At 39.1% G+C, this 26,106-nt stretch overlaps 1 protein-coding gene across 1 annotated transcript; it reads left to right on the top strand.

Moving 5' to 3' along the window:
* Positions 1–246: 246 nt before the first annotated feature.
* On the top strand, positions 247–20,416 carry LOC142172722 (enoyl-[acyl-carrier-protein] reductase, mitochondrial-like). The gene is made up of 9 exons (XM_075236395.1): positions 247–469; positions 4,053–4,067; positions 10,960–11,091; positions 11,507–11,650; positions 11,745–11,938; positions 18,025–18,110; positions 18,214–18,292; positions 18,582–18,694; positions 20,308–20,416. Exons 1-9 carry the CDS (start codon positions 247–249, stop codon positions 20,414–20,416), a joined length of 1,095 nt encoding a protein of 364 aa, XP_075092496.1.
* The last annotated feature ends 5,690 nt before the right edge of the window (positions 20,417–26,106 follow it).

Genomic DNA, 26,106 nt, shown 5'->3' with positions numbered 1-26,106 from the left:
AGGCAACGATATAAAGAATGACGAGATCGAGTCCGTATTGCTGAAAAAATTCGGAGAAACGCTTTCGAAGGGGGCCATGATGTAGTATCACAACTTGGCTCCCAACTCCATAGGTTCATTCTCCATGTTAGCAGACTCCTTCATAAAAGCAAGCATCAAGGTAGCAACGAGGAAGTCTGACATTTTCAAAATCAAGCAAAGAGAGAACAAAATGCTGCGAGAATTCGTGTTCCGCTTCCAGATAGAATGGATGGAGCTGCCGCCAGTCTCCGACGACTGGGCAGTGCAGGCCTTCACCCAACGCCTGAACGAATAAAGCTCGGTGGCCTCGAAATATCTAAAGTAGAACCTAATCGAATATCCGGCCGTGACCTGGTCGGACGTCCACAACCGGTACCAATCAAAGATCAAGGACAAGGACGACCAACTGAGAGCCCCTTCGGGCTCAGTACACCCAAACAAACTCCTGGTAAAAGAATCGAAACCAAGCAAAGAAAAGTACCAGCCGTACCTCGAAGACAGAAGGAACGCCCCCAGGTGCAACCTACCTCGCAGCGATTGGAGGATAGATCGAGGACAGGACCCTTGAGGGTTCTCCAATAGAACCAGGTTCAATCGAAACATAGTGCCAACAAATATGCCCCACTTATCGGAATACAACTTGAGCATAGATGTATCGGACATTGTGTTCGCTATCAGCAAGATAAGAGATGCCAAGTGGCCCAAACCAATACAGTCAGACCCTTCGTAGAGAAATTACAACTTAGTGTGCGAATTCCACAACACGCGCGATCACAAGTACGAGGATTAGCCATCAACTACGAGAAGAAGTAGCTCGACTTCTCAACAAAGGACACCTTCAGGAATTCCTCAGCAATCGGGCCAAAAATCAATTTTGAGAGAGGGAGGCAACCAAGAAAAACGAGGCAAACAAGCCGTAACACGTCATCCACATGATCATGGGGGGCGCCGATTCCCGGCAAGAACCCGTAATGAGAAGAACAAAAATATCCATCACTAGAGAAAAATGGACTCGGGGATATATCCCTGAAGACGCCCTCACGTTCAGCGAAGAGGACACCAAGGCCCTATCTCAACCCCACAACGACGCCCTGGTAATCTCCTTTCTTGTAAATTCTTTTCAGATAAAATGTGTTCTCGTGGATAAAGGTAGCTCGGCCAATATCATCAGGTCGAGGGTGGTAGAACAGCTCGGGCTACTCGAACAAATCGTGCCCGCCACTCGGGTCCTCAATGGCATGGCGAGCGAAACAACGAAAGGAGAAATCGTCCTTCCAGTTACCGTGGCCGGCACAATCCAAGACACCAAATTCCATGTCATCGAGGGAGATATGAGGTATAACACCTTATTTGGGCGGCCATGGATACACTGCATGAGAGCAGTACCATCCACCCTCCACCAGGTGGTGAAATTTCCTACAAAGGACGGAATCAAAACCGTCTACAAGGAACAATACGCGGCAAGGGAAATGTTCGCTATATATGACGTGGTACCAAAGCTCATGCCTCCGCCCCCGAATAAAACAACGGGCAAACCAGGTCTCGCCCCCGATCGAACTTGACAAAGCAAAGCAGAGACCTACGCCGCATCTCCACCCTCGGGTAGTTATAAATAGACCAACCTTAAGGCATCGCCGGCATATCTCGTTTCAAGGTACGACCACTTCCCTTTTTTATTTCGAATTCGGAATTAACCTTCGTGCAGGCACTCAATCAGAGCTGTCAGAACGTTGGTGCTGTCTCAAGACCTCCAGCCCCAAAGGCGCACCCGTTTCACTCTTTTCCTTCGACCGAGTTTTTATCCCAAAAGAAGGGTTTTTACCGGCAAGGTTTTTAACGAGGCAACGTTTGCGAACCACTTAAAGGGGAACTCCGCAAAAAATTATTCAAGACCTTCCCTACAACTGACTTCTGAATAAGCAAGGGGCATTCCTCCTGGAAAGCTGCCCGCTCGTAGGAGTTTTTGAAAAATGCCAAATGAGGTTTCCGGTAGGAAAACAATGTATCGGACCAAATGGCCGATATAGTCAGGCCCCGTCAGCAAAAGCATGTACTATTGTATCGAGCAATCAAAAAATACCTTTTGTGAAAAAAAAGGGTTAGGGGGAGGGAACTCCTTCTCAGAGTAGGGTAACAAATTCTTTCACCAGGAACGTCCCGAAAACTCAGGAACAGACGCCAGCGGTTCAAACACTCTGACGGCCTCCGGATCGAAGCTCTAAAATCACAAAAAAATTCAAGCAAGACAAACCTCCGAGCGATCGACTTCGACCCGATAGATGTCGACTCAACGGAACAATATATATTATGACAATGGATCGAAGAATGTCTTTCAGCACCCCGTTCTCCAAGCGAGGAAATCACAACATATTCCCGGCAGGAACCCCTTCGCCAGATGCATCCCGAAACGCCCGGAGATTTTACATCAACAATTTGGTACCCGCACGACCTAAGAATTGGAACTCCGAGCTCATGAAGCCCCAGCAAGGTAACATCGAGCTCACAAATAACGGCCTTTGAGCCTAAGCAAAATAACTCAGGGACTGTCGCTAATCGCCATGCACTGAGAAACCCGAAACTGTAAGACCCCGAGCGGGCAGACTCAGTGTAACCAGATCTATTCTACAAAACAACACAAACTATAAAACCTTAACATGCTGACAAACTGTAAGACCTTAACAAGCATGAAATTCAAAATCCCGAAGTTTAGGCTATACGTCGCATTTGTAAGAGTCTCGAAAGGGCATACCCTCGGTGTAGATGCCTAAACTATCACTCTAGATCAAAAACGGCTCTGGCCAAACACATATGACTATGGTCAAAACAACAGATACAACCAAATTAACGCGACTCGGGGACGCCTGACTGTCGCTAAACAAAAATCGCAAGCCACTACTTCGAATATACTTCAGAAAGAACCGGTTAAAACAGGCTTCCCTCAACAGGCAAAAACGAGCTTCGACCATGTCAGCTCCAAATCACAAGGATTCGACCTACTCAGTCTAGGAGTTATGAACCTTCCGAGGTGCTCAAAACATCACCGATAATGACTTGAAATTGAGGTTCTTCCAGAATTAACGACGGGTCAGGAAAAAATATTTCAAAAGACCTTAATGAGCGGAAAACAAAGCCTACAAAAAGCCTACGGGCAAAACAGCGTAAGATCCATAATCGCCAACTAAACAAGCCTCCAGGCCGCACACTAAAAGGTCTTTACGACCAAATAGCATAAGAGCCATTGTTTCCAGCTTGAAAATTGACAATTGGAGGATTAAAATGAGCTCGAATCATAACCTGATTCGGAGATCGGATCCAAAATAGTTAACTATGCAAGCCTCCAGGCCACATTTTGAAAGGTCTCAACGGCCAAAAACAGCGTAAGAAGCACTATCACCGGTCTAAACATCAAAATCACTTAAGCATCAATTAAAGCTCGAGTCGCAACGCAACTCAGATACTGGACCCGAAATAAGTAAAGTGCAATATGCCTAAAGGCACGGCATAAATGCCACTGTCGCCGACCAAGTGAGCTTCCTAGCCACACGTCTGTATAGTCACTTTGACCTGAAACACCAAAGGCCACCATTGTCTGCCCATGCAGGCAGGAAAGAACTTAAGGGTCAACTAAAGTACAAATCACAACGCGAAACGGAGACTGGACCCGAAATAGTTGAAACAACAAAACACCCGAGGGCGAGAAATGAAGGCCATCATTGTCCGCCCATGTAGGCAGGAAAGAACTTAAGGGTCAATTAAAGCTCGAATCGCAACGCGACTCAGAGACGAGACCCAAAATAGCTGAAACAACGAAATACTCAAGGGAAAGAAATGAGAGCAATAACCATCCACCCGCTCGGGCACAAAAGATCGAAGGACAAATAAAGGCCTGACTCAGAAACTGAGCCTAAAAACAGCTGGGCAGAACATAGAGGCCCCAACGCCTGCTTGTATCAAAGATCACGCTTGAAAGCTCCCGGGCCTGTATGATCAGTTCTGAACCCACGAGGATCCCGCCAAAACACGGGAACCAGTCCATCGGATAAAAGGTGATACGGGAGGAGATATAAAGGACGTAAAACTTAAAGATTTATCTTATTTTATATATGCACGAAAGGTGCGCTCTCCATCTACAAACATGCTCTATAAACAACAAAATACAAAGTGGCAAAATCTACGCTCCACCCCTAAAGGGTTACGGCCTACCAGCCCCAGCCTCGCCCTTCGTGGCATCGGCAATAAGCAAACCGGGCATCACGCCTGACCACCTTCGCTCAATCAAACCCTCCTAGAGGGACAGAACCCCCGACATAGGTCTCTTCAAGTGCCTGTCCCGAAGATCTATGATGAACACATCCCTCGAAGGCCCGCTCTGACCTGGCTCGATCATCGGTGACAAGTTGCCGCTCCTTCATCATGCTCGATCCAGTTTAGTACTATACCAATCCAGACACCGGTTGTTCTCAATCAGGACTTTTGAGGAATCAAGCTACAGTTTGATTACTGGAATCTCTGTTTGAATCCCAAGTGTTGAAATGAATCTGTTTGTTCCTATTTACCCCAGAAAATCCAAACTGTTTTCAACTCCTACTCTTAGAACATCTAGGGTCCTGCCCCTATAGTGTGAGCACTGCCTAGGAGTCCATGAGACTCTTCTGAACTTTGACACACTGGGCTAGCTCTCCAAAACTTGCTCACAAAAATATTTCTGTAAAAGTTATTTGGTGTGAGCATTTCCCAGAGTCCCTGAGGCCTTTGGGAACTTTAACGCACCAGAAAACCATTGGATGTACTATGAGAATATTGGCATATTTCAGACTTGGTCGAAGGCATGGCTTCCAGGAATACTTTTGGACTTATCCAGGCTCCCTATAGTATAGCAGTTCTATTCTGTAATTCATTTATATTTGGTTTGTAATAATAATTCCTTGTAAAACAGATATTGGGGTTATTAGTAAAAATAGGAGGGCTTCTTATATATTTTGTTAGGAACGGGTAGAAATCATGCCTATAGGTTGCTTCAATGTTCGTTTACTTATGTGCATTAGAAACCATGCCTATATGACTCATCTAATTCCTTGAATCCTGAATTTTCATAATCAGAAAACCTGCTTCTAAGTCGTTACTCAATTTTGCATCGATAGTCATGTCTTCAAACCTTCATGCGTGCATTAGCAATCATGTTTCTAGGAATTTCCTTGTTGATGTTCGCTTGGCAATTGATTGATGCTTTACTCACCTAGAAACCATGCCTACAAGGTTTAAAACCAATTCCTGCATTAAGACACCATGCGAATAAGGTTTAAATTACTTTTTGCATTTAATTACCATGTCTATAAGGTTTTAATTCAGTTCCTGCATTTAGATGTCATGCCTATAAGGTTTAAATCAGTTCCTATATTTAGATACCATGTCTATAAAGTTTTAAATCAGTTTCTGCATTTAGATACCATGTCTATAAGTTTTACAATCAGTTTCTGCACTTAGAACTCATGCATATAGGATTTCAACATGTTTCAGCACTTAGAAATTATGCCTACAGGGTTTAAGATAAAATCAGCCGCTAAAATTAGTAATCAGTTTACAGCTTAGAGACCTGGTTTATAAAAATCATGTCCGTTTATCATTTAGGAAATCTTGTAGTTTGCATGAGTTCGGGGTTTAAAACTGTTATTTTTCTGCCACTTGAAACTGTCCAGATTCAAGAAGTAATAAAATCAGTAGGCAAACTGATTAGATATTTGCTGCCCGCTTTAATAAAAATGTTGCATATGTTGTGCTCATCTAGATATCCTGGTATAGGACTTTTAAATTGCTTAAAACTGTTTGTTTGAGGCGTGCAATTGTTTGTCTATTTGTGGAGGTAGATATGAGCCTTTAATTGCATCTTTATTTGATAGTCCTATCTGACTTTTGTTTGTCGCTTAGTTTTCTCCTTTTAAACAACATAGGCGAGTCTAGAACTTCCTTAAATAAAGGTCCTAAAAACCTCCAGGACCACAGGCAAGGGACGGATAATTCACGCATAACGCATGTACTGGATACTATTAGAGTGCTTAGGTAATAATAAATAAGGGGAGGGTAATCGGGTAGTAAAGGATATGATGACCTGTGCGCTAATGCTATGTGTAGCACCCCAACCTGGGGACGATTACCAAGTATTGCACAAAATTGATCCTATAGGTTAAAAAACCTAGGACCCCTTTTACCCCTTGTGTTAAACGTAATATCTATTTGTCTAAATTTCTTTGTTTGCTTATAAGACTAATTCACCTAATTCGAGTTTGGCCAGGACCCATCGTTGTGGACCTCGAGGGGTGCCTAACACCTTCCCCTCAAGGTTATTTCGAGCCCTTACCCAATCTCTGGTAATGCAAACCGGTTTATGAGTTATTTGCTTTAGATGCCTTAACGCACCTTAAATCCATTAGGTGGCGACTCTTCAAATTCCATATCCAATTCCCAAAAGGAAATGAGTTGTCCCAAAGAAATGTCGAAACCCAGACTCCGCAAGAAAAAAGGGGGCGCGACAGCATGGTGACTCTAATGGGGATATTTTAGGCTCTTACCATAGCGAAGTTTTTTTTTTATGAATTAATCTTAAGCATGTTTTGTTATGTTAATACATGTGCACTCTTTCCCTTTCCCCCTTATTTGTATTTTATTGCCTATTTCTTAAGCATTCATGATTTCCTTTATTTCCTAAAACTGACTTGTCTCTTTATTTTCTTTCTTAACTGTCTTTCAATAATTTAAATACCGCATTTATCATTTTAACGTGCAAATACGTGACAATATGCTATTTATTATTGCATAAATCATGCACAACATCATATTCCAAGCATAATCAATCCTATAGAAACGCTTGATGAGTATTTGCACTCTTCCTATATATCACCCTTTAAATTCGGAAATGCGTATTTGCGGTAAAACTAGTCGATCAGCGGTGCAATCGACGGTTCCGTGCCTTTCCCCCTCAAGTTGTCAGCTTGAGGGTACCAGTCTAAACCTCTATAGAAACCTTACTCTGATAAATTTGGGGCATTGTGTATGCCGCCGTGGTAGATTAGGGTATTGTGTATGCCGCCGTAGTAGATTTTGGGCATTGTGTATGTTGTCGTGGACTCGGGGTGTTTGGTTAATTTCCTGCACTGCCGTTAATGGCAAGTCCTTAGGGTAGATTGTGTTGAGATATATATAGTATTGTTGTTGAATAATTGTTTGGACCTTATAGAGTAATTATATGGTGAAAGATTTCTATGTATATTATTTTTGTGCTTGTTGTATGTTTGTATTTTCTAACACTTGTCCCAGAGGTATTCAGAGTGGCGGGTCGAGGATCTTACTGGATTATATTTACGTATAACTCACTCCTTACTTGCATGTCCATGCAGATACTGTTGCTGAGGGCGAGGCTAGTGGCTAACGAGTTCGCTGAATGGATCCTATTACTGAGGTAAGCCGCCGCATTATTCGTGGAGGCCGCTATTTCAGCTCTACCTATCTTATGTCTATTATTTCTTGTGGGTTTGCATGCCCGTCACTTAAACTTCTATTACTCTATTAGATGCTCCACAGTCTTAGTATGAAATTTGGGTTAGAGTTTTATTATTTGACTGTTCTTTAGATCTATAAATAAATTATAATTTTAGTCGAATAATTATTTCATATTTAGTAATATTTAATGCATTTGGACATGTACGTGTTTCTTTTAGTACTTATATAAAAGGTTAAGAGTACAGGAATTGGTTCGCCTGACGAGTGGTGTTAGCTGGGTGCTAGTCACGTCTAGGGGGTAGTTTAGGATGTGACACTAACACCTTCTCCCGGGTTAACAGAATTCTGTACCTAGTCTTTCTGGTTTCGCAGACTTTAAATGAAGTCAAATTTTCCTCGATTTGAGATTTTAAAAATAACCGATGACTTGGGACACCATAAATTATTCCAAGTGGCGACTCTGAAATAAAATAAATAATTCAATTTCGATTAATGTCAATTAAATTAAAAAAACTCCCTTATACCCCTCATCGGGTAAAAAGGAGGTGTGACACTATATATATATATATATATATATATATAAAAGACATTAGATGTTTTTGTTTTATTGATTAAAAAGGCCATAATAGGAATCAGTCTCCTTGATACAATAGGCATGTGATCAGAAGAGATTTTACTTAATGATATATCAATAATTTATATTAGGAGACTAGAATTTTTTTTTTTCCAGTGATACATTGTTGGACGGTAAAGCGAACAGTTACATGATAGTTAATTATGGTCAATAAAGTTTATCCACTATAACAATTTAGTCATAAAATGTTTTCAGTGATATTAAAGTAACTAAATGTTACGTACTATAATAGTAAAGTCATAAAGGTTTAAAAATTATTCTTTGCCAATTACTTAAAATTGGAAGCATCCTTGCCAAATTGTAACCACAATGTTGTAATAAATGTATTGTTACTTATCCTTATATAGTATCGGATAAATTAATGGACAAAATGCAAAATTGACTGGTCATTTGAAACTAATTCATTAGTCGAAAAGTATATAAAATATGTATATTTTTTATATATAGTATACATAGACACAAAAAATTATATATTTTAATGGTTGTTATTTTTAGGAGTTACTAAAAATATATATTTCTCTAAATTACAATCGGGTTTGAAACATATGTTTGCTTAGTTTCGTTTTTATTAAATTTGAGTGTTTACCCTTTGGTTGTTTCGAGAGATTTCATAAATATTTTATTCTTTTTCTGTTTCGCTCTCATAAGTAACATACCAAAATATAAGGTAAGAGGTAAGTAAGTATTTTAGAAAAGATTTAAAATTTTATGCAAATATTTACACAATCAGTGTGAATTAAATTTATTAAGTACGTATTGGATCTGAGGTGTCGTTCAAGTGTGTCCATTGCATTGGCCAAGTCAGTTAATCACCAATTCTGATTATGTTCGGTGTAATATATGTATTGGTCAAAACATGATCATCACGACCGAGCTGACCAACATCCCGCCTAAGTGACCGAGTAGTGAAAGATAATATAACCCGCTCCATGTCCCTTTCCCGGCATCCGACGAGTTGACAAGAACGGCGCCTAAAATCATGACTAAGACCCATTGGAGGCAAGAGGACGTCGAGCCAAACAAAGGGCAAGGATGTCATGACTATATATAGCAAGGGAAAGCTTTCAAAAAGGGGGCTGCTCCAGCTATCTCTCGAAAAAAACCAAAATAGCTCTCTTCTATTATTCTTGAGAGAGAAGAATGAATCTCTAGAAAAGTATGTAAAGCAATCTCCTCATCGATTGATGGGAGATACAACTTTAAATCTCAATAAGATCATTTATATTCTCTTTATTCCTACGTATGATTCATGCTGTTAGTTCTTTGATCTGAAATTTATTATGTCTGGCTAAGATTTACCCTTTCATCTCTGATTGATTTGTTCAAAAAAGTTTCAATATCTTTTAAGTCAAACAATATACAATCAAACCTCTTTATAACAGCCTTATTTGTTCCGAATATTGTTTGATATTATAGCAAATTGTTGTTATAAAGAACACATATTATGACATAACACAAAAATTGATTTCGTAAAAAGCTTGGCTTTTATAATGAAGTACTGTTTATATAGGAATGCTGTTATAGAGAGGTCTGAGCATATAATGGCGCTCGAGACAAATTGACTCATATCATCTTGCCTATAGCAATTAGTCCAGGGGTGTTAAATGGACGGGTTGGACTAGTTTTGGACATGTCAAAATAGCCTGAGTCAATAATGAGTGGGTTAATGATCCGTCCAAAAGTTACTTAGACTGAGATGTATGGGGTGAATATGGGTTAAATTTTGGATAATAGCGCAACCCGCTCAACTCTTACCAATCTTTAAATAATGAACGTTATTTTCTTATAAGTTGTTTAATTACCAAAATAAACTTTTTTCTTTTGTTTTGGTCATATACAACATATCAAACAAAAAAAAATTATTTTAAATATGTTTTAGTAAAATTACTTGTAAATCAATTTTGGCTAAAATCAGCCCAACTTTAGATGAACTGAGATGAGTTGGTCAAGATGGACAATTCAACAAATGATCGAACAATAACCGACCCAACCTTAAACGAATTGGGTATGTTGAATGGGCTCGGGCTCAAACTGCCACCCCTAAAAATTAGTGAGAATGGAGATAAAAAGCCATCAAAATTTATAAGTTGGCATTTTTTTTTAATTCTTTTTGTTGCACATCACGTATATTTCATAAAGAAAGGCTTATGTGAAATAGTACTCATTTTTATTTTTATTTTTGCTAAAAAAATACTTCCTCCGTTTCAGTTTATGTGAACCTCTTTCATTTTTGGTCCGTCCTAAAAAGAATGACTCATTTTCTCAATTTGAAAATAATTTAGTTTAAACTTACAATCAGGGGCGGACCTAGAGCATAGAATGCGGGTTCCCGGGAACCAGTAACTCTTGTGTAGACTCTGTATTTATATTTAAAAATTCACTAAATATTTATAAATATCTAATTGTGAACCCAGTTATTATTGCATATTAATCTGAAATTACGGTAGGAACTCATAAGACTCAAATCCTAAATCCGCATTTGCTTACAATTTTACCCTTAATAAGAAGCTTTTCCTAAACCCCTTTTTGATTTGTTTAGGATCACAAATTTCGAATATCTTCATAAATTGGAACGGAGGGAGTGGTACTCTCCCTGTTCCATGTTATGTGATATACTGTGTATACTCTTTTCTTTCTAGCACAAAGAAAATGATACATTATTATATTTCTACCTTTGATTTATCTGGTCCCTTATTAATGATCTTTTTGCAATAGAAAACTTAGCATTTTTCATCTTATCATCTGAATATTATTAGAATATAGTTAACCTTTTTCCCATGTATTTTGCTGAATAATTAATTGATCAACAGGAGTATATCCAGACCGGTCACCACTACCAACAGTCGGTGGAGGGGAAGGGGTGGGAATTGTACATTCTGTTGGCTCTGCTGTTAAGGCTCTTTCCCCGGGAGATTTGGTTATACGTTTTCCTTATATTCAAGGTAATATTTTATGTGTCTTATAATTACAATATTACATAGATTCACTCTTCGGTAAAAACTTATACACACCTACTGTTTATACCAAAGCAATAGATGCACGACGTATGTTTGAATATATATATATATATATATGTGCGCGTAACACAAGTCCATGGTGAGTTGCTTTTACTCTGCAGGAAGTAAGATTAGTGCAGCTTATATACACTGACGGTATAAAATATTTATGTACTATCATCAAATAACACTAAAGATGTAGCACCAAAAATTTGTCTATAATGAGGGTAATTAATAACTCTTAAATAAAGTAGACAACCAGCTACATTACACTGTGCTAAATGTCAAAAAATTTTGCACAATCAGTATATATAAATTAAATGCGATAATATAATTAATATTGTCTTTATGTTGTGCTCAGGGTCATGGCAAACGTACATTGTACAAGAACAAAGTATGTGGCACAAAATTGATAAAAGCACCCCAATAGAATATGCTGCCACTGTTTCTGTTAATCCAGTGAGCGCCTTGAGAATGCTCGATGAGTTTGTTACTTTAAAACCAGGTTAATTATTTGTCAAATTAATTACTTAGTGTTTTATTGTTTAATTCCCTCTCTTTTTTACTCATTAATTTATGTGTTTAATTTCCATAAATAGGAGACTCGATTGTGCAAAATGGAGCCACAAGCATTACGGGGCAATGTATTATTCAGCTAGCTCGACTTCGTGGAATTCATAGCATTAATATCATAAGAGATAAGCCAGGATCTGATGAAGTTAAAGAAAGATTAATGAAACTTGGTCCTGATAAGGTGTTTACTGAGAAAGAGTTGGATGTCAAACGTGCCAAAATCTCCTGGTATTATTATACTCCCTAGTATACTTTTAGTTGTCATCTTTGAACTTTACAATTTTATTCATAATAATGATAGTATTTTTAAAAGTTTTGGGAATTGATTTGGGGAATGAGCAGTTAATAATATAGGTAAAACAAAAAAAAATATTTTTCTCTTGATTTAGTATAGTGGACAAGTAAACATGAAAATATATTTATATAATGGATAAGTAAAAGTGAACGGAGGGAGTACTAAAACTCATTTAATTTTCATTTTGATTGTATGTGAGTTGATAATTTTCACGCACGGTCACAAAATTTTAGGAATTAAAGTCACAAAACTACTTTTGTCATATTAAAGTAACTGAATTGTATTAACTAACAATAAAGTTATTAAATTTTATCAACTATGATAGTGAACGGGCAGCTCCATGCACAAAGTAGTTTGCGTTCACGTAAGGTTCGAGAAAAGATCGCACCTCTAGGGGATGTGATGTTGGCAGTCTATCCTGATGAAAGTATCAGTAGCTGACTCCACGGCTCGAACCCATGACCCATAGGTCACACAAAAACAATTTTACCATTGTTCCAAAGATCTCCTACTTATTCACTATGATAGTATAGTCAAAAAGAATTTCTCAAATTAAATTATTGTACTTTACCTACTATAGCAACAAAACATACCCATCAACGTGACTTTGATTATATTGGTTAAATTTTGTGTTACTTTAATGTAATAGAAAATAATTTTACAATGATACTATTTGACCAAAAAATGTTAAGCCTTTTTATTAAATTAATTAAATAAATGATAATGGGCAAATTCTAGTAAAATATAATAAATTCTAGATCCAACATTGATGGATAGTAATAGTCTAAAACCCCCATTTAAAGCTGTTAAATGCCAAAAGGGGTGTTTAATGATATTGTTATGAATGAATGAGAAGATGAAGACAAGCAACAAATATGATAAATGACAATAAATGTAAATAGAGGGAATGATTCACCCAAATGTTCAATGAGGTGGACGATTCTCCCTCTGACATTGATGTAAGGTAACAAAATGTGGGGATATTGAATACTTTATCGAATCAGATGTGGGAAAGGTTGGAATAAACAACAAATCGAATATTGTGTAATGATAATATTTGTAGTTACTTGAGAGTTGACTTTTCTAGAGAGAGCTTATCAAAATGAATATTACATGCCCCTTCTTTCTCTCTCTATTCCTACTTATATGGGACACATCCCTTACTTACTGAAAGTACAAAATGCAGAGAATATTCCTTTAAAATATCTTATTGCTAAAACTAGCTGTTTTGGCCGATCTCAGTGCTCGACCTCGACATTGGCTGCTCGGCTCACCAATGTTGCTTCTTTAGCATTGCTCGCATCTTTTGACGAAGTCGGTAGCTTCCTTTTTCATCGTGGGCCAAGAGTAGCCTGCTCGTATGAGGCATCTGACGAGAGCTCGGTTGCTGGTGTAAGCTCCGCAGTGGCCCTCGTGTACTTCTTCGAGGACGCGCCGTGTTTGATTTGGTCCTAAGCACTTTGCTAGGGGACCACCAAATGTTTTTTTGTACAAGTCGTGACGATGTTGTACCTGGCCGCCTTCATTCGAAGCATCTTGGCTTCTTTTTTGTCGGGTGGGAGCACTCCGTCCTGCAAGTATGAGATAATACGATTGCGCCAGTCCCAAGTTAGATTTATAGATTGTACCTCGATTTGGTCTAGTGATGAATGGAGGAGAGTTACCACGTCCCCCTCTCCGATTATGCTTTTGGTGGCCACTGCCAGTTTGGCGATGCCGTCTGCTTCAATGTTCTACGCTCGGGGTATTCGGTCGAGTTCGCATTCGTCGAACTCGAGTAATAGTTTGTAAATTTCGACCTGATATTTTTGTAGCAGTTACTCCTTAATTTGGAAAATCCCTGTGACTTGATTGACGAGGATTTACGAGTTGCATCGAAGGATGACTCGCCGTGCTTTGTACTTGAGTGCCAATTTTAAACCTACAATCATGGCCTCGTACTCGGCCTCATTGTTAGTCATATCAGGGCATCGTATAGACTGGCAGACAATTTTGCCTATTGGGACCTCGAGCACGAGTCCTAGTCCAGATCCTGATGCATTAGAAGTACCATCGGTATACAAAACCTATTGGCCATATATGTTGGCGGAAGTATTGGCGGTTTCCCTTTTGACCTCGGGCATTATCTTCGTACTGAAGTTGGCGATGAAGTCAGCAAGAACTTGCGACTTTATCGCTGTTCGCGGCTGATAGGTTATATCATGCTCGCTCAGATCTATGGCCCACTTGGCCAATCTGCTCGACAATTTGGTTTTGTGCAGGATATTCCTTAAAGGAAAGGTCGTGACCACCGAGATAGGGTGACACTGGAAATAAGGTCTAAGCTTTCGTGAAGCTACGACCACGGCCAGAGCCAACTTCTCGAGGTGGGGGTACCTCATTTCAGTGTCGACCAAAGTTTTGCTAATGTAATAGATAGGAGATTGCGTACCTTTATTTTCTCGTACCAGGACTGCACTTACAGCGACATTGGACATGGCCAAGTAGACAAGGAGACGTTCTCCGGGTTCTGCCTTAGCGAGTAACAGTGGCGAAGATAGGTAGGCCTTCAGTTCTTTTAAGGCGTTGATGCACTCGGCATTCCATTAGAGTACATTATCCTTTTTGAGTATGCCAAAAAAAATTGTGGCACCTATCGGAGGACCGCGAGATGAATCTTGATAAGGCGGCTACCCGACCGGTCAGCTTTTGCACTTGTTTTTTGCTGGTTAGATTTTCTGGGATTCTTTTTATAGCCTTGATTTGTTCAGGGTTGACCTTGATGCCTCATTGAGATAGCAAGAAGGTGAGGAATTTTCCAGATGTCACGCCGAAAGCACATTTCTCGGGGTTTAATTTCATGTCGTACCTTATGAGTATGTCAATGGCCTTCTTCAAGTGGTTGATATGGTTTTCCTTTCTTTTTGACTTAACCAACATATCGTCTATATATACTTCCATGGTTTTGCCGAGTTGATCTTTGAACATTTTGGTCACTAACCTCTAGTACGTTGCCCTCGGGTTTTTAACCCAAACGGCATCACCCTATAGTAGTACGTCCCCTGGTGGGTGATGAAGGTGGTTTTTTCCTATTCTTCCTCCTCCATGAGGATTTGGTTGTAGCCCGAATAGGCATCCAAGAAGCTCAGCAGTTCGTGCCCGGTTGTGGCGTCGATGAGTTGGTCGATGTGGGGCAGCGGGAATGAGTCTTTTGGGCAGGCTTTATTCAGATCCGTGAAGTCCACGCACATTCTCCACTTACCGTTCTTCTTTTTTACCATGACCACATTGGAGACCCACTGAGGGTACTTCGATTCTCTGGTAGAACCGTTCACTAACAATTTCTCAACCTCCTCACGAACTGCATCATTTATTGCAGAGTTGAACTTTCGTATGATTTGCCTTACTGGGGGGGGGTAAAATGGGTCGATGTTCAATTTCCCCAGGGGGTGGAAATTTAATGACTTGGTACAAACTGGAGGGGACAACTTTCATGGCGTGTATCCATGGTAGGCCTATGATGGCGTTATACGCTGTATCCTCATCCATGATGTGGAATGTGGTCTCTAGGGTGACGCCGCCGGCCAAGACAAGCAGCGTGATTTCTCCATATATCCGCTCAATTGCATTGTTAAAACCTATTAACGTGATGCAACATGGCACTATCCTGTCCTCGAGCTTCATTTAGGTGAGAACCCGAGGATGGATGATGCACGCGCTGCTTCCATCAACAACTATGATACGTCTTACATCAATGTCAAAAATACATAAAGTAATGAGAAGGGCGCCATAGTAAGTAAAGACCAAACTGTGGGTATCCGACTCATCAAAAATGATACTTTCTTCGAGTTCGTCATACCTTTCATAGGTGATTGACCACTTGAGCTTGTGAGTGGTGGTGAACTTTATGCTGTTGATGGATGCGTCGTCGCCTCCTCCAATGATCAACTGAATGGTTCGAACTGGGGAAGGTGGTTTGGACTGCCCCTGATGTTGTTCTCGCCCTCGGGCGAAGTTGCCTCTGATGATACTTTCTTCGAGTTCGTCATACCGTTCGTCGGTTCTTATGCAAGGTTATTGCCTTTCACTGCAGTGACATAGTGGGTCACATGATCCTCCGGGTCCGTCGTGCTGTCATATATTTTCAACTATAGTGGTATTTTGAAAGTTTTTGGTATATTATGTGGTGCGACCTCGTCGTTATACGGTTGTTCCACAAACCGGCTGGCGTCCCGCTTTGGTAGGAGTTATGGGGGGCCCGATATCTTATCTACCCTTTCTTGATGCTCTCTCATTTGGTCGTGGAGTGCTTTGTTCTCGTTCTCTATTTCTTCCATTTTTCTAAGGATGGGAGTGAGGGTGTCGTTACCTCCATCATTAACAGAGTGAGTGATACCTGTAGAGGGAGGCTGGGCGTGTTGCTCATTGGTTGTGGCGATGATGTCGACTCGCACACTCTCTCTGCTCACCCTCTGAGCGGGTTTGTCGAGTATACTGTTCAGTATATTCGTTAGCCATGCTTCTAGTAGCTTTTTTACCGTTGGTGGTGTTTCTTCTGTGGTAGACGTAGAGGCTCTCTTTCCATGAGAAGTGGTAACGCTACCATGAGGGGGGAGGGTGAATCACTTTGCCTAGGCGAGGCGCTTGGTGTCACGTTCTCCTCGTCCTCTCCGTGAGTTTCATTAATGGTGTTTAAGAGATTGGCGGTGAGATCGGCTATCGCTTTTCTTTTTTTCTCTCCATTGTCTGCCATGTCAGATATGTGCAAACAACGAGATACGAGATTTTGCAAAGTTTTGTGCGTTTTGCGTTTTTTTTAGATCTAGAAAAAAACTAAAACTTTTATCTAGAAAATCCTCACAGACGGCGTCAAATTGTTTGACGAAAGAGTGTTAAGCCTTTTTGTTAAACTATTTAAATAAATGATAATGTGCAAATTCTAGTTAAATATAATAAAGTCTAGATCCAAGATTGATGGATTGTAATAGTCTAAAAACCGCATTTAAAGCTGTTAAATGCCAAAAAGGGTGTTTAATGATATTGTTATGAATGAATGAGAGGATGAAGACAAGCAATAAATATGATAAATGTCAATAAATGTAAATAAAGGGAATGATTCACTCAAATGTTCAATGAGGTGGACGATTCTCCCTCTGACAGTGATGTAAGATAACAAAACGTGGGGATATTGAATACTTTATTGGATCTGATGTGAGAAAGGTTGGAATAAACAACAAATCAAATCTTGTGTAAAGATAATGTTTGTAGTTACTTGAAAGTCGATTTTTCTAGAGAGTACTTATCAAAATGAATATTACATGCCCCTTATTTCTCTCTATATTCCTACTTATATGGATACATCCCTTACCAAATGAAAGTACAAAATACGGAAAATATTCCTCTGAATATTCCTTTAAAATATCTTATTGTTAAAACTAGCCGTTTTGACCGATCTGAGTACTCCACCTCGACATTGGCTACTTGGCTCACCAGTGTTGCTTCTTAAGTACGACCTCGGCCTAATTGATTCTTGATTTCTTTATTTCAGGCGAGGTCCCCTTGATCAGATTTGGACCCATATAGTTATTAGTATATTGGATTTAACTTTGTAATCAATAGGGGTGACAATTTAATTTTCTGTTTTCTATTTTTTTCGTTTTTCTGCATTACCCACCTGCCCCAACCCTTCCTACCCCTACCCCCACCCCCAAAAAATTTTCAACTTACACATTTTAAGGTAAAAGACTTTTTTTATGCAAGATGAGCATGGTTCTAAAATATGGGTCAAGTTGGACGGGTTGGGTTATGACCCATTGTTTAGCTCATCTTGACTCAGCCCATCTTAACCCAAGTACACTTAGGGTTGGGTTGGGCAATGACCCATTTATTAACCTAACCAATCTTGACCGCACAAATTCAGCCCAACCCGGCCATTTGCCACCCCTATCATACACAAAGTTAACCTTACATTTCATGGATGATAAATTGATTATAATTAACTTCTAGTTTATTATTTTTTTTTTTTTGATTGCATGTTCTTGGGTGATATATCTGAACCTATTTTGGGTTTGAACTGTGTTGGTGGCAATGCTGCTACTTTGGTTGTGAAATTCTTGAAGTGAGACAACTTTTCTTAATTTTATTTTCTTCTTAAGTTGAAGGTTTCAGCTTTCAATTATAAGCGATTAATTATAATTAACTGTATTGCATGTTCTTTTCAGGCAAGGTGGTACTATGGTTACATATGAAGGGATGTCGAAAGAACCTGTTACTGTTTCTACTTCATATTTCATATTCAAGGTTAGTTTCAAACCGAGAAATGGGACTATTAATAAATATTAATTATTTTTTATTGTTATATACAATCAGACCTATATATAAAAATATCTCCATATAACAGTCATTCACTACAAAAGTCAAATTTTTCTCCGAACCGATTATTATGTTATGTTATAATATATGTCCTCTATAACAATACTTCACTATAGCAGTTAAAAAATATCGGAACAAATGAGACTATTATAGAAGGTTTGACTATAATTAAAACGGAGAAATAATGCCAAAATATTTAATGGGAGTTTTGTTGCAGGATATTACGTTGAAAGGATTCTGGTTACAAGAATGGAAATTAGATCAAGCAAAATATAGGGATTGGATCGATTATCTCTTGGCCCTAGCTCGTGCTGGAAAACTGAAATATGAGTAAGTTCTTTTCTACTCATTCTTTATATTCCTAAGTCATATTCACGTGAAAGGATAGTTTGGACAATGAAGCGTATTAATAAGAAGTAAATTCCTTAACTTTAGTTTGTATTGTTAAGAAACAATTAAAGACTCCTAAAATTCTTTATCTTAAAAATGTCATACAGTTATGTGTATATCATAATATTTTTGAAACTTGTGTTCTTAAACATGTCAACTAAAACTATTTTTTAAAAAGAACAAAATGAATCCATATATTCATATAAAATATATATGGTACCTGTATTTACATGTACACATATATGATATAGGAATGGTTCAATGTAAGAAAATTTGTAAAAACTTTTCATTGAAGAAATATAAAACATGTAATTATTTTTGCAGCAGAATAAGAAGAAAAAAATTTAAATAAAATAGAACGGAGGAAGTACTTTTTAATATAGTACAAGGGTCAGCAAAAGTAGAGAATTAGCCTAAGAAGGTCGGAGAGGTGATGGTAAGTGAAACAACATTTTGCAAAAGGAGTACCAAAACATTTATCAGTCATTTTGATGAACAAAATAATACATTTTTCCTCGCCAAATATTAGTCGTTTAATAAATTAAATTTGTCTCGAAATATTTGACCTTGTAGAAAATTAAGATGCCGTTAAATATAGTTTTTACAAATTTAACTATCCAATTAGTGAAATATTAATTATGTGAGACATTTTAATAGAGGTAAATGTTAATTTAAACTAATACTCTTATGATTTAATTTTTTGTAAGGGTGTGTAGAGATCTTAAAAGACAAATAATATGAATGTGATGTTATTTAATACAATTTGCTGGAACCCTGATACCTCGTAAGTCTAAATATTTTAAATGATTGTACAACTACCACGAGTAAACAGAAACCCTAATAATTGATGGGGTTTCAACCCAAAAACAAAAAAAAAGGGAAGGAAAAAAAAACATGTGAATTGTTTTGTGATAGTAAAGTGACCTGAGATAAAGTGAGATATTATGTCGAATTTTTTCCTTCTCTTTTTTATTTTTATTTTTGGGGTTGGGGTAGGTGAGACTGTACTAGTTCTCCAGATATTTGAGCAAAATATCATTATCTTGATTCTTGACGGTGTACCAATGCATAAAAAATAATGGTATTAGTAATGCAATGAGTTTTAATGCATGCATTAGCTTAGTTAAAGACAAAATTGTCCTTCAAAATTTATGTTTGATTAAAATATGCTAGTTAGTATATTAATGCAAGTTCAAAATAATCCAAATAGTGAGAAATAAAATTATACCCCTAATAAATAAATAAATAAATACTTAGCATATTTTTTTTATAAATAAATATTTAATTTTATTTTTCAATATAGGTAGACAAATCAAATAATTTTTTGTAAACTTTTTCATATAAAAATATTTCTCAACATATATTTCTTTTAAAAAGTTAGAGTGTGAACTGGTTTTGAGGGCATTTTTGTAAACAAACAATTCTTTTAGAAATTGTGCAATGCTTTAATACATCAAACCAAACAATGGATAAGAAATATGTCAGCATAACTAATACCAGCATAACTAATGCAAGCATAACTAATACCAACATTACTAATACACCTTATTCAGCATTATTCTTATGCACCCTACCAAACGACTCCTTAATGATTTTCATACAGCTCTTGAAAAAGCAATGGGAAAACAAGGAAGTCGAGGGAAACAAGTCCTTAAATTCTAAGCCACGGGAAATGTAATTTTATTATCAAAGTACTGCAATAATTTGGAGAATAGATTCACTAGTATGGAGTCGAGTTAGTAAGACCGTAACCAGAGGTATCAGGTTCGAGCTTTTGGTAGAAGTTGTGTTTGTTAGGGAGCACTTTAATCCTAAATATAAAAATTTTCGGTGCAAATCCATATTTAATCGGGAGCCAATATGAATATCGGATACTGGATGAAAAAAAAAAAAGCACTAGTCTTGGGATATATTTTTAAGTTAAATTATCGGATATTCTTCTCGATCTCACATGTTGTGATGCTGTATTTTTCAGAAGCTTTCTTGTTTGGTTGTATAATCTTCTTCTTATATCTTTTTTTTTTTCCATTTACTGGTGCCATCATTTTAAACAATTTTCAACCATTTTTTGAGATAAACAAATATAAATGGTGGTGCAATTTATAAACTTCTTTTAATGTGCAGAGTGGAAACTTTTATGTTGGTCCTTTGCGAAGATTGCTGATGTAACTTATATACAACTAGTTTTAATGTACGCGCGATACGCGTGTACCTTGTACCAATGTGCGCAAACTTTTAAAACTTACGTAAATAATATTAAAAATATATATTTGAGTTATAAAATAGAATCTAAGAAAATAAATCGTAAATTTATGAAAATGGTAAGTGTAAAATTGTTGATCCTATTTAGCTAATTTATTGAAGGAAGAATCATGTTTATAGTATTATCCAATGTTTATGGATTGTAAATATTAATAAAAATGTGAAAAAGCAAATCAAACTAAAAATCACACGACACGCCATATAGATAATATCTCCAAATCTTTAGCGCGTGAACAATGGATGCCAGCTCCAAGTCATGAAATGGATAATTCTTCCCGTGAATCTTCAACTGTCGCGAAGCATATGCAATAACCTTGCCACCCTGCATCAATACCGCACCAAGTCCAAGACGAGATGCGTCACAATATACTGTATATGGCCCTGAACCTGTGGGCAACACCAACACCAGCGCCGTAGTCAAAGTTGTCTTGAGCTTCTGAAAGCTCGCCTCACACTCGTCCAATCACCTGAACTGGACACCATTTTTGGGTCAACCTGGTCATCGGGGCTGCTATAGATGAAAACCCCTCCAAAACCCGACGGTAATAACTCGCCAAGTCTAAGAAACTCCAGATCTGTGTAGCTGATATGGGTCTGGTCTAGTCCTTGACTGCCTCAATCTTCTTAGGATCCACCTGAATATCCTCTGCTAATGCAACGTGACTCAAGAATGCAACTAAACTCAACTAAAACTCACATTTCGAAAACTTAGCATATAACTAGACGTCTCTCAGGGTCTGAAGAATGATCCGAAGATTCTGCTCATGCTCCTCTCGGTTGTGGGAGTAAATAAAGATATCATCAATAAAAATAATCACGAAGGAATCTAGATAGGGTTTGAACACCCGGTTCATCAAATCCATATATGCTACTGGGACATTTGTCAACCCAAATGACATTACCAGAAACTCATAATGCCTATACCGACTACGAAAAGCTGTCTTAGGGACATCGGATGCCCTAATCCTCAACTGATTGTAGCTAGACCTCAAATCAATCTTTGAAAACACCTTGGCGCCCTGAAGCTGATCAAATAAGTCATCAATCCTCGGCAATGGATACTTGTTCTTAATGGTGACTTTGTTCAACTACCGATTATCTATACACATCCTCATCGATCCTTCCTTTTTCTTTACAAAAAATACTGGCGCACCCCAAGGTGAGACACTAGGCCTGATGAATCCCTTATAAAGCAAATCTTGCAATTGCTCCTTCAATTCTTTCAACTCTGGCTGGGCCATACGATATGGCGGAATAGAAATGGGCTAAGTGCCCTGAGCCAAATCAATGCAAATGTCAATGTACCTTTTGGGTAGCTTCCCTGGCAGGTCTACAGGAAATACCTCTTGAAACTCATGAACAACCGGTACAGAATCCATAGAAGGAACCTTCGTACTGGAATCACGAACATAAGCCAAATAAGCCAAACACCCTTTCTCGACCATACGTTGAGCCTTCATATAGGAAATAACCCTGCTGGTAGAATGACCAGGACTCCCTCTCCACTCCAATCGAGGTAATCCCGGCAAGGCTAAGGTCACGGTCTTGGCGTGACAGTCCAATATAGCATGATAAGGTGACAGCTAATCCATTCCCAAAATGACATCGAAGTCAACCATATCGAGAAGTAGGAGATCTACACTGAGCGATAGACACGATCTACAACAATAAAATCACCCACCGGTGTGGACACATACATGGGAGCACTCAAAGAATCACGAGGCACAACCAAATATGAAGCAAAGTAATATGGTACATACGAATAAGTAGATCTGGGTAAAATAATACTAAGGCATCCCTACTGCAGACTGAAACCGTACCTGTGATAACGACACGGATGCTTTAGCCTCAAGCCTGGCCGAGAAAGCATAACATCGGGGCTGGGCCCCACCACTCTGAACTGCATCCCTGGGATGGCCTCCTGCTGGCTGGCCTCTACCTCTAACAACCTGACCTCCACCTCTAGTTATCTAACCCCTACCTCTACCTGACTGAGCGGGCGTGGAACACCCGGTGTCGATGGTACGAGAACCCTAATGCTGCGAATTGCTAGATGCTCGAGGGAAATACCTAGCAATGTGCCTCGAATTGCCACAAGTATAACAAGACCTCGGCTGCTAAGACTGCTGACCCTGAAACTAACCCTGACGGCCTGGGTAACCACCCTGAAAACTCTAGAGTGGAGGTGCACTGATAAGAGCTGGTTGTGCACTGTAGGGTAGTTGATTAGAATACTGCATATAAGAGCCACGACCACTTGAAGCACCGTGAAAATCCTGAAGTGCTAAATGAAACGGCATGGGAGGATGGCCTCTACCAAAAGAATCCCTGCCTCTAGACGAGGCACCACTTAACCTACTAGAATGACGAGGCCTTTTGTCAGACCCCTGACCACTCCCCTAAGCTAAAACTGCCTTAACTCGCTTGGTCACATTGGCCGCATCCTGGAAAGAAATCTCGCTCCTGTCTCTTTAGCCATCTAATATCTGATATGCTGAGCGAATCCCTCAATAAACCTCCTTACCCTCTCTCTCTCTCTCTCTCTCTCTCTTAGTGGGGATTATAAGAAGAGCATGACGGGCCAAATCAACAAACTAGTCTCGTATTGAGTGACAGTCATAGAACCCTGCGGAAGATGCTTGAATCGCCTGCAATAGTCCTCTCTATGAATGATAGGAAGGAACTCGAGAAATAGCTGAGAGAACTGGTCCCAAGTCAAGGCAGGAGACCCAGTTGGTCTAGTCAACACAAAATCATTCCACCATCTCTTGGCGGACCCTATCATCTGGAATACAGTAAAGTCGACCCCATTGGTCTCCACTATCCCCATGTTCCGCAATACCTCATGGTAGCGGTCAAGATAATCCTGTAGGTCCTTAGAAGCTAACCCACTATAATGAATCGGGAAAAGCTTGGTGAACTTGTCCAACCTCAACAAAGCCTTAGAAGACAAGACTGATCCATGAGCGGCTTGTGCCGCAATAGCTGGCTGAACTACTCTAACTGGCTGAGCTGCCGGAGTCTGAAACTGAGGAGCCATTTGCTCCGGAGTGTGGGTAGCGGGAGTCTGGGCTCCTCCCCCAGCCTGAGAGATGGCTGGTGCTACAGGAAATGTGCCAGTCTGAGCTACACTCTCCATAAGAACCACTAGATGGACCAACACATCCTAAAGTATCGGGGTAGCGATGAACCCCTCCGGGACCTGGCTGGTCCTGCTGGAACGGCCTGGGCTAGAGTCTCCTCATCAAACTCTACCTGAGGCTCTACCGCTGGTGCTGCTGCTTGAGCTCTAGGCTGAGCCCTGCCCCTGCCTAGGCCTCGGCTTCGTCCTCTGCCCCTAGTAGGAGTTGCCACTGGGGGCTCGGGCTACTGATCAGCTGATAAAGCGGTACGTATTATTGCCATCTGTGAAAAAATAAGAGTAGAAAGTTCAATTAGCATTGAAAAATCAAATTGCACGACAGAGAAGAATAGAAGTGAGGTTGTTCCTAAACTCTGTAGCTTTTGGGATAATCACAGACATCTCCGTACCGACCCCTCAGACTCTACCTAGCTTGTTTGTGAATTGTGAGACCTAGGAAACCTAGTGCTCGGATACCAACTTGTCACGATCCCAATTTTCCACCGTCGGGATCATGATGGCGCCTAACCAAACGATTGCTAGGCAAGACAACATATATCAATCTAAATATGCTACTTCTTTAGGAAATTCACTAAATGACAATAATTTAAAACATAACGATTTAATAAAATGCGGAAATTATAATTACTCAAATATCTCAACAACTACCCAAAATCTGGTGTCACAATCCACAAACATCTAAGAGTTGCTACAAATACCGATTTAAAGAAAATATATATGTTCTCGAAATGAAAAAAAACAGGGAAACTAAGACAAATGGAAGGGACTCCAGGGTCTGTGAATACCGGCAGATCTACCTTGGGTCTCCTGATGTACTAAAGGCAACAACCCAACTCTGATCAATGCATTCCGGTACCAAAATCTGCACAGAAAGTGTAGAGTCAGTATTAGTACATCCGACCCCATGTACTGGTAAGTGCCGAACCTAACCTCCGCGAAGTAGTGACGAGGCTAGGATACAATAATAATATGAGCCTGTGTAGTTAAATCATATACGAGAAGATAACAACAAATGGAAATTTAGCAGATATTAACGGGAAGGCAAAACATGCTGAGGGGAATATCAAATCCTGAAAATAGTGTAGTAAGAAACATAGTAAATATCATGTTTTGCACCCATGGGAGTAATAATATAACAAAACATGTGCACGACATTACCCTTCATGCTTTAACTCTCGTCCTTACTATAAGAAATAATAGAAACGACATGACATCACCCTTCGTGCATTAACTCTCTCATTACATGGCACGACATTACCCTTTGTGCATTAACACTCACAGAATATGGCACGACATCACCCTTCGTGCATTAACACTCATCGAATATGGCACGACATCATTCTTCTTGCATTATCAGTCACTCACAAAATATTGCTCGGCATCACCCTTCATTATTTACACTCCTCACCTAAACAACAGAACAATAACAACCCGGCACGGGAAATCATCAATAACCAACCTCGTTTCAATGTTAAATTTCACAATATAAATCTCAACTTGAGTCAATACTCAACCAATATCTAATTCCAAAAAAAACATGATAAGGTTTGTTTAACATGAAGAATAACCAGTTTAAGCATGAAAAGTGCTAATAAAGAATACAACGGTCACAAGTATAGGACTCACTTGCATGCTATGATCCGACGACAACGTATAGGTACTTGTCACCTCACCTATACGTCGTACTCAACAATCAAACACATAGCAAATAAGGCAGCAACACCTAATCCCTCAAGCTAAGGTTAATCACAATACTTACCTCGATTCCACAGCCAAAATCAAGCCTCAATCACCGCTTTTCCTCTAGATTCCACCTCCAAACCACTCATATCTAGTCATAGTTAACTTAATAACATCAATTATTGCTAAAGAAATTAATTCTAATACACAATTATAGGTTTCCTAACATTTTTTCCAAAAAGTCAATTATCGACCTCAGGCCTGCTTG

The sequence above is a fragment of the Nicotiana tabacum genome, chromosome 18, assembly GCF_000715075.1.
Source record: "Nicotiana tabacum cultivar K326 chromosome 18, ASM71507v2, whole genome shotgun sequence".
NCBI classification, from domain to species: domain Eukaryota; kingdom Viridiplantae; phylum Streptophyta; class Magnoliopsida; order Solanales; family Solanaceae; genus Nicotiana; species Nicotiana tabacum.
Note: the sequence above shows the minus strand (reverse complement) of the source record. Positions and strands in the feature narration are given on the sequence as shown.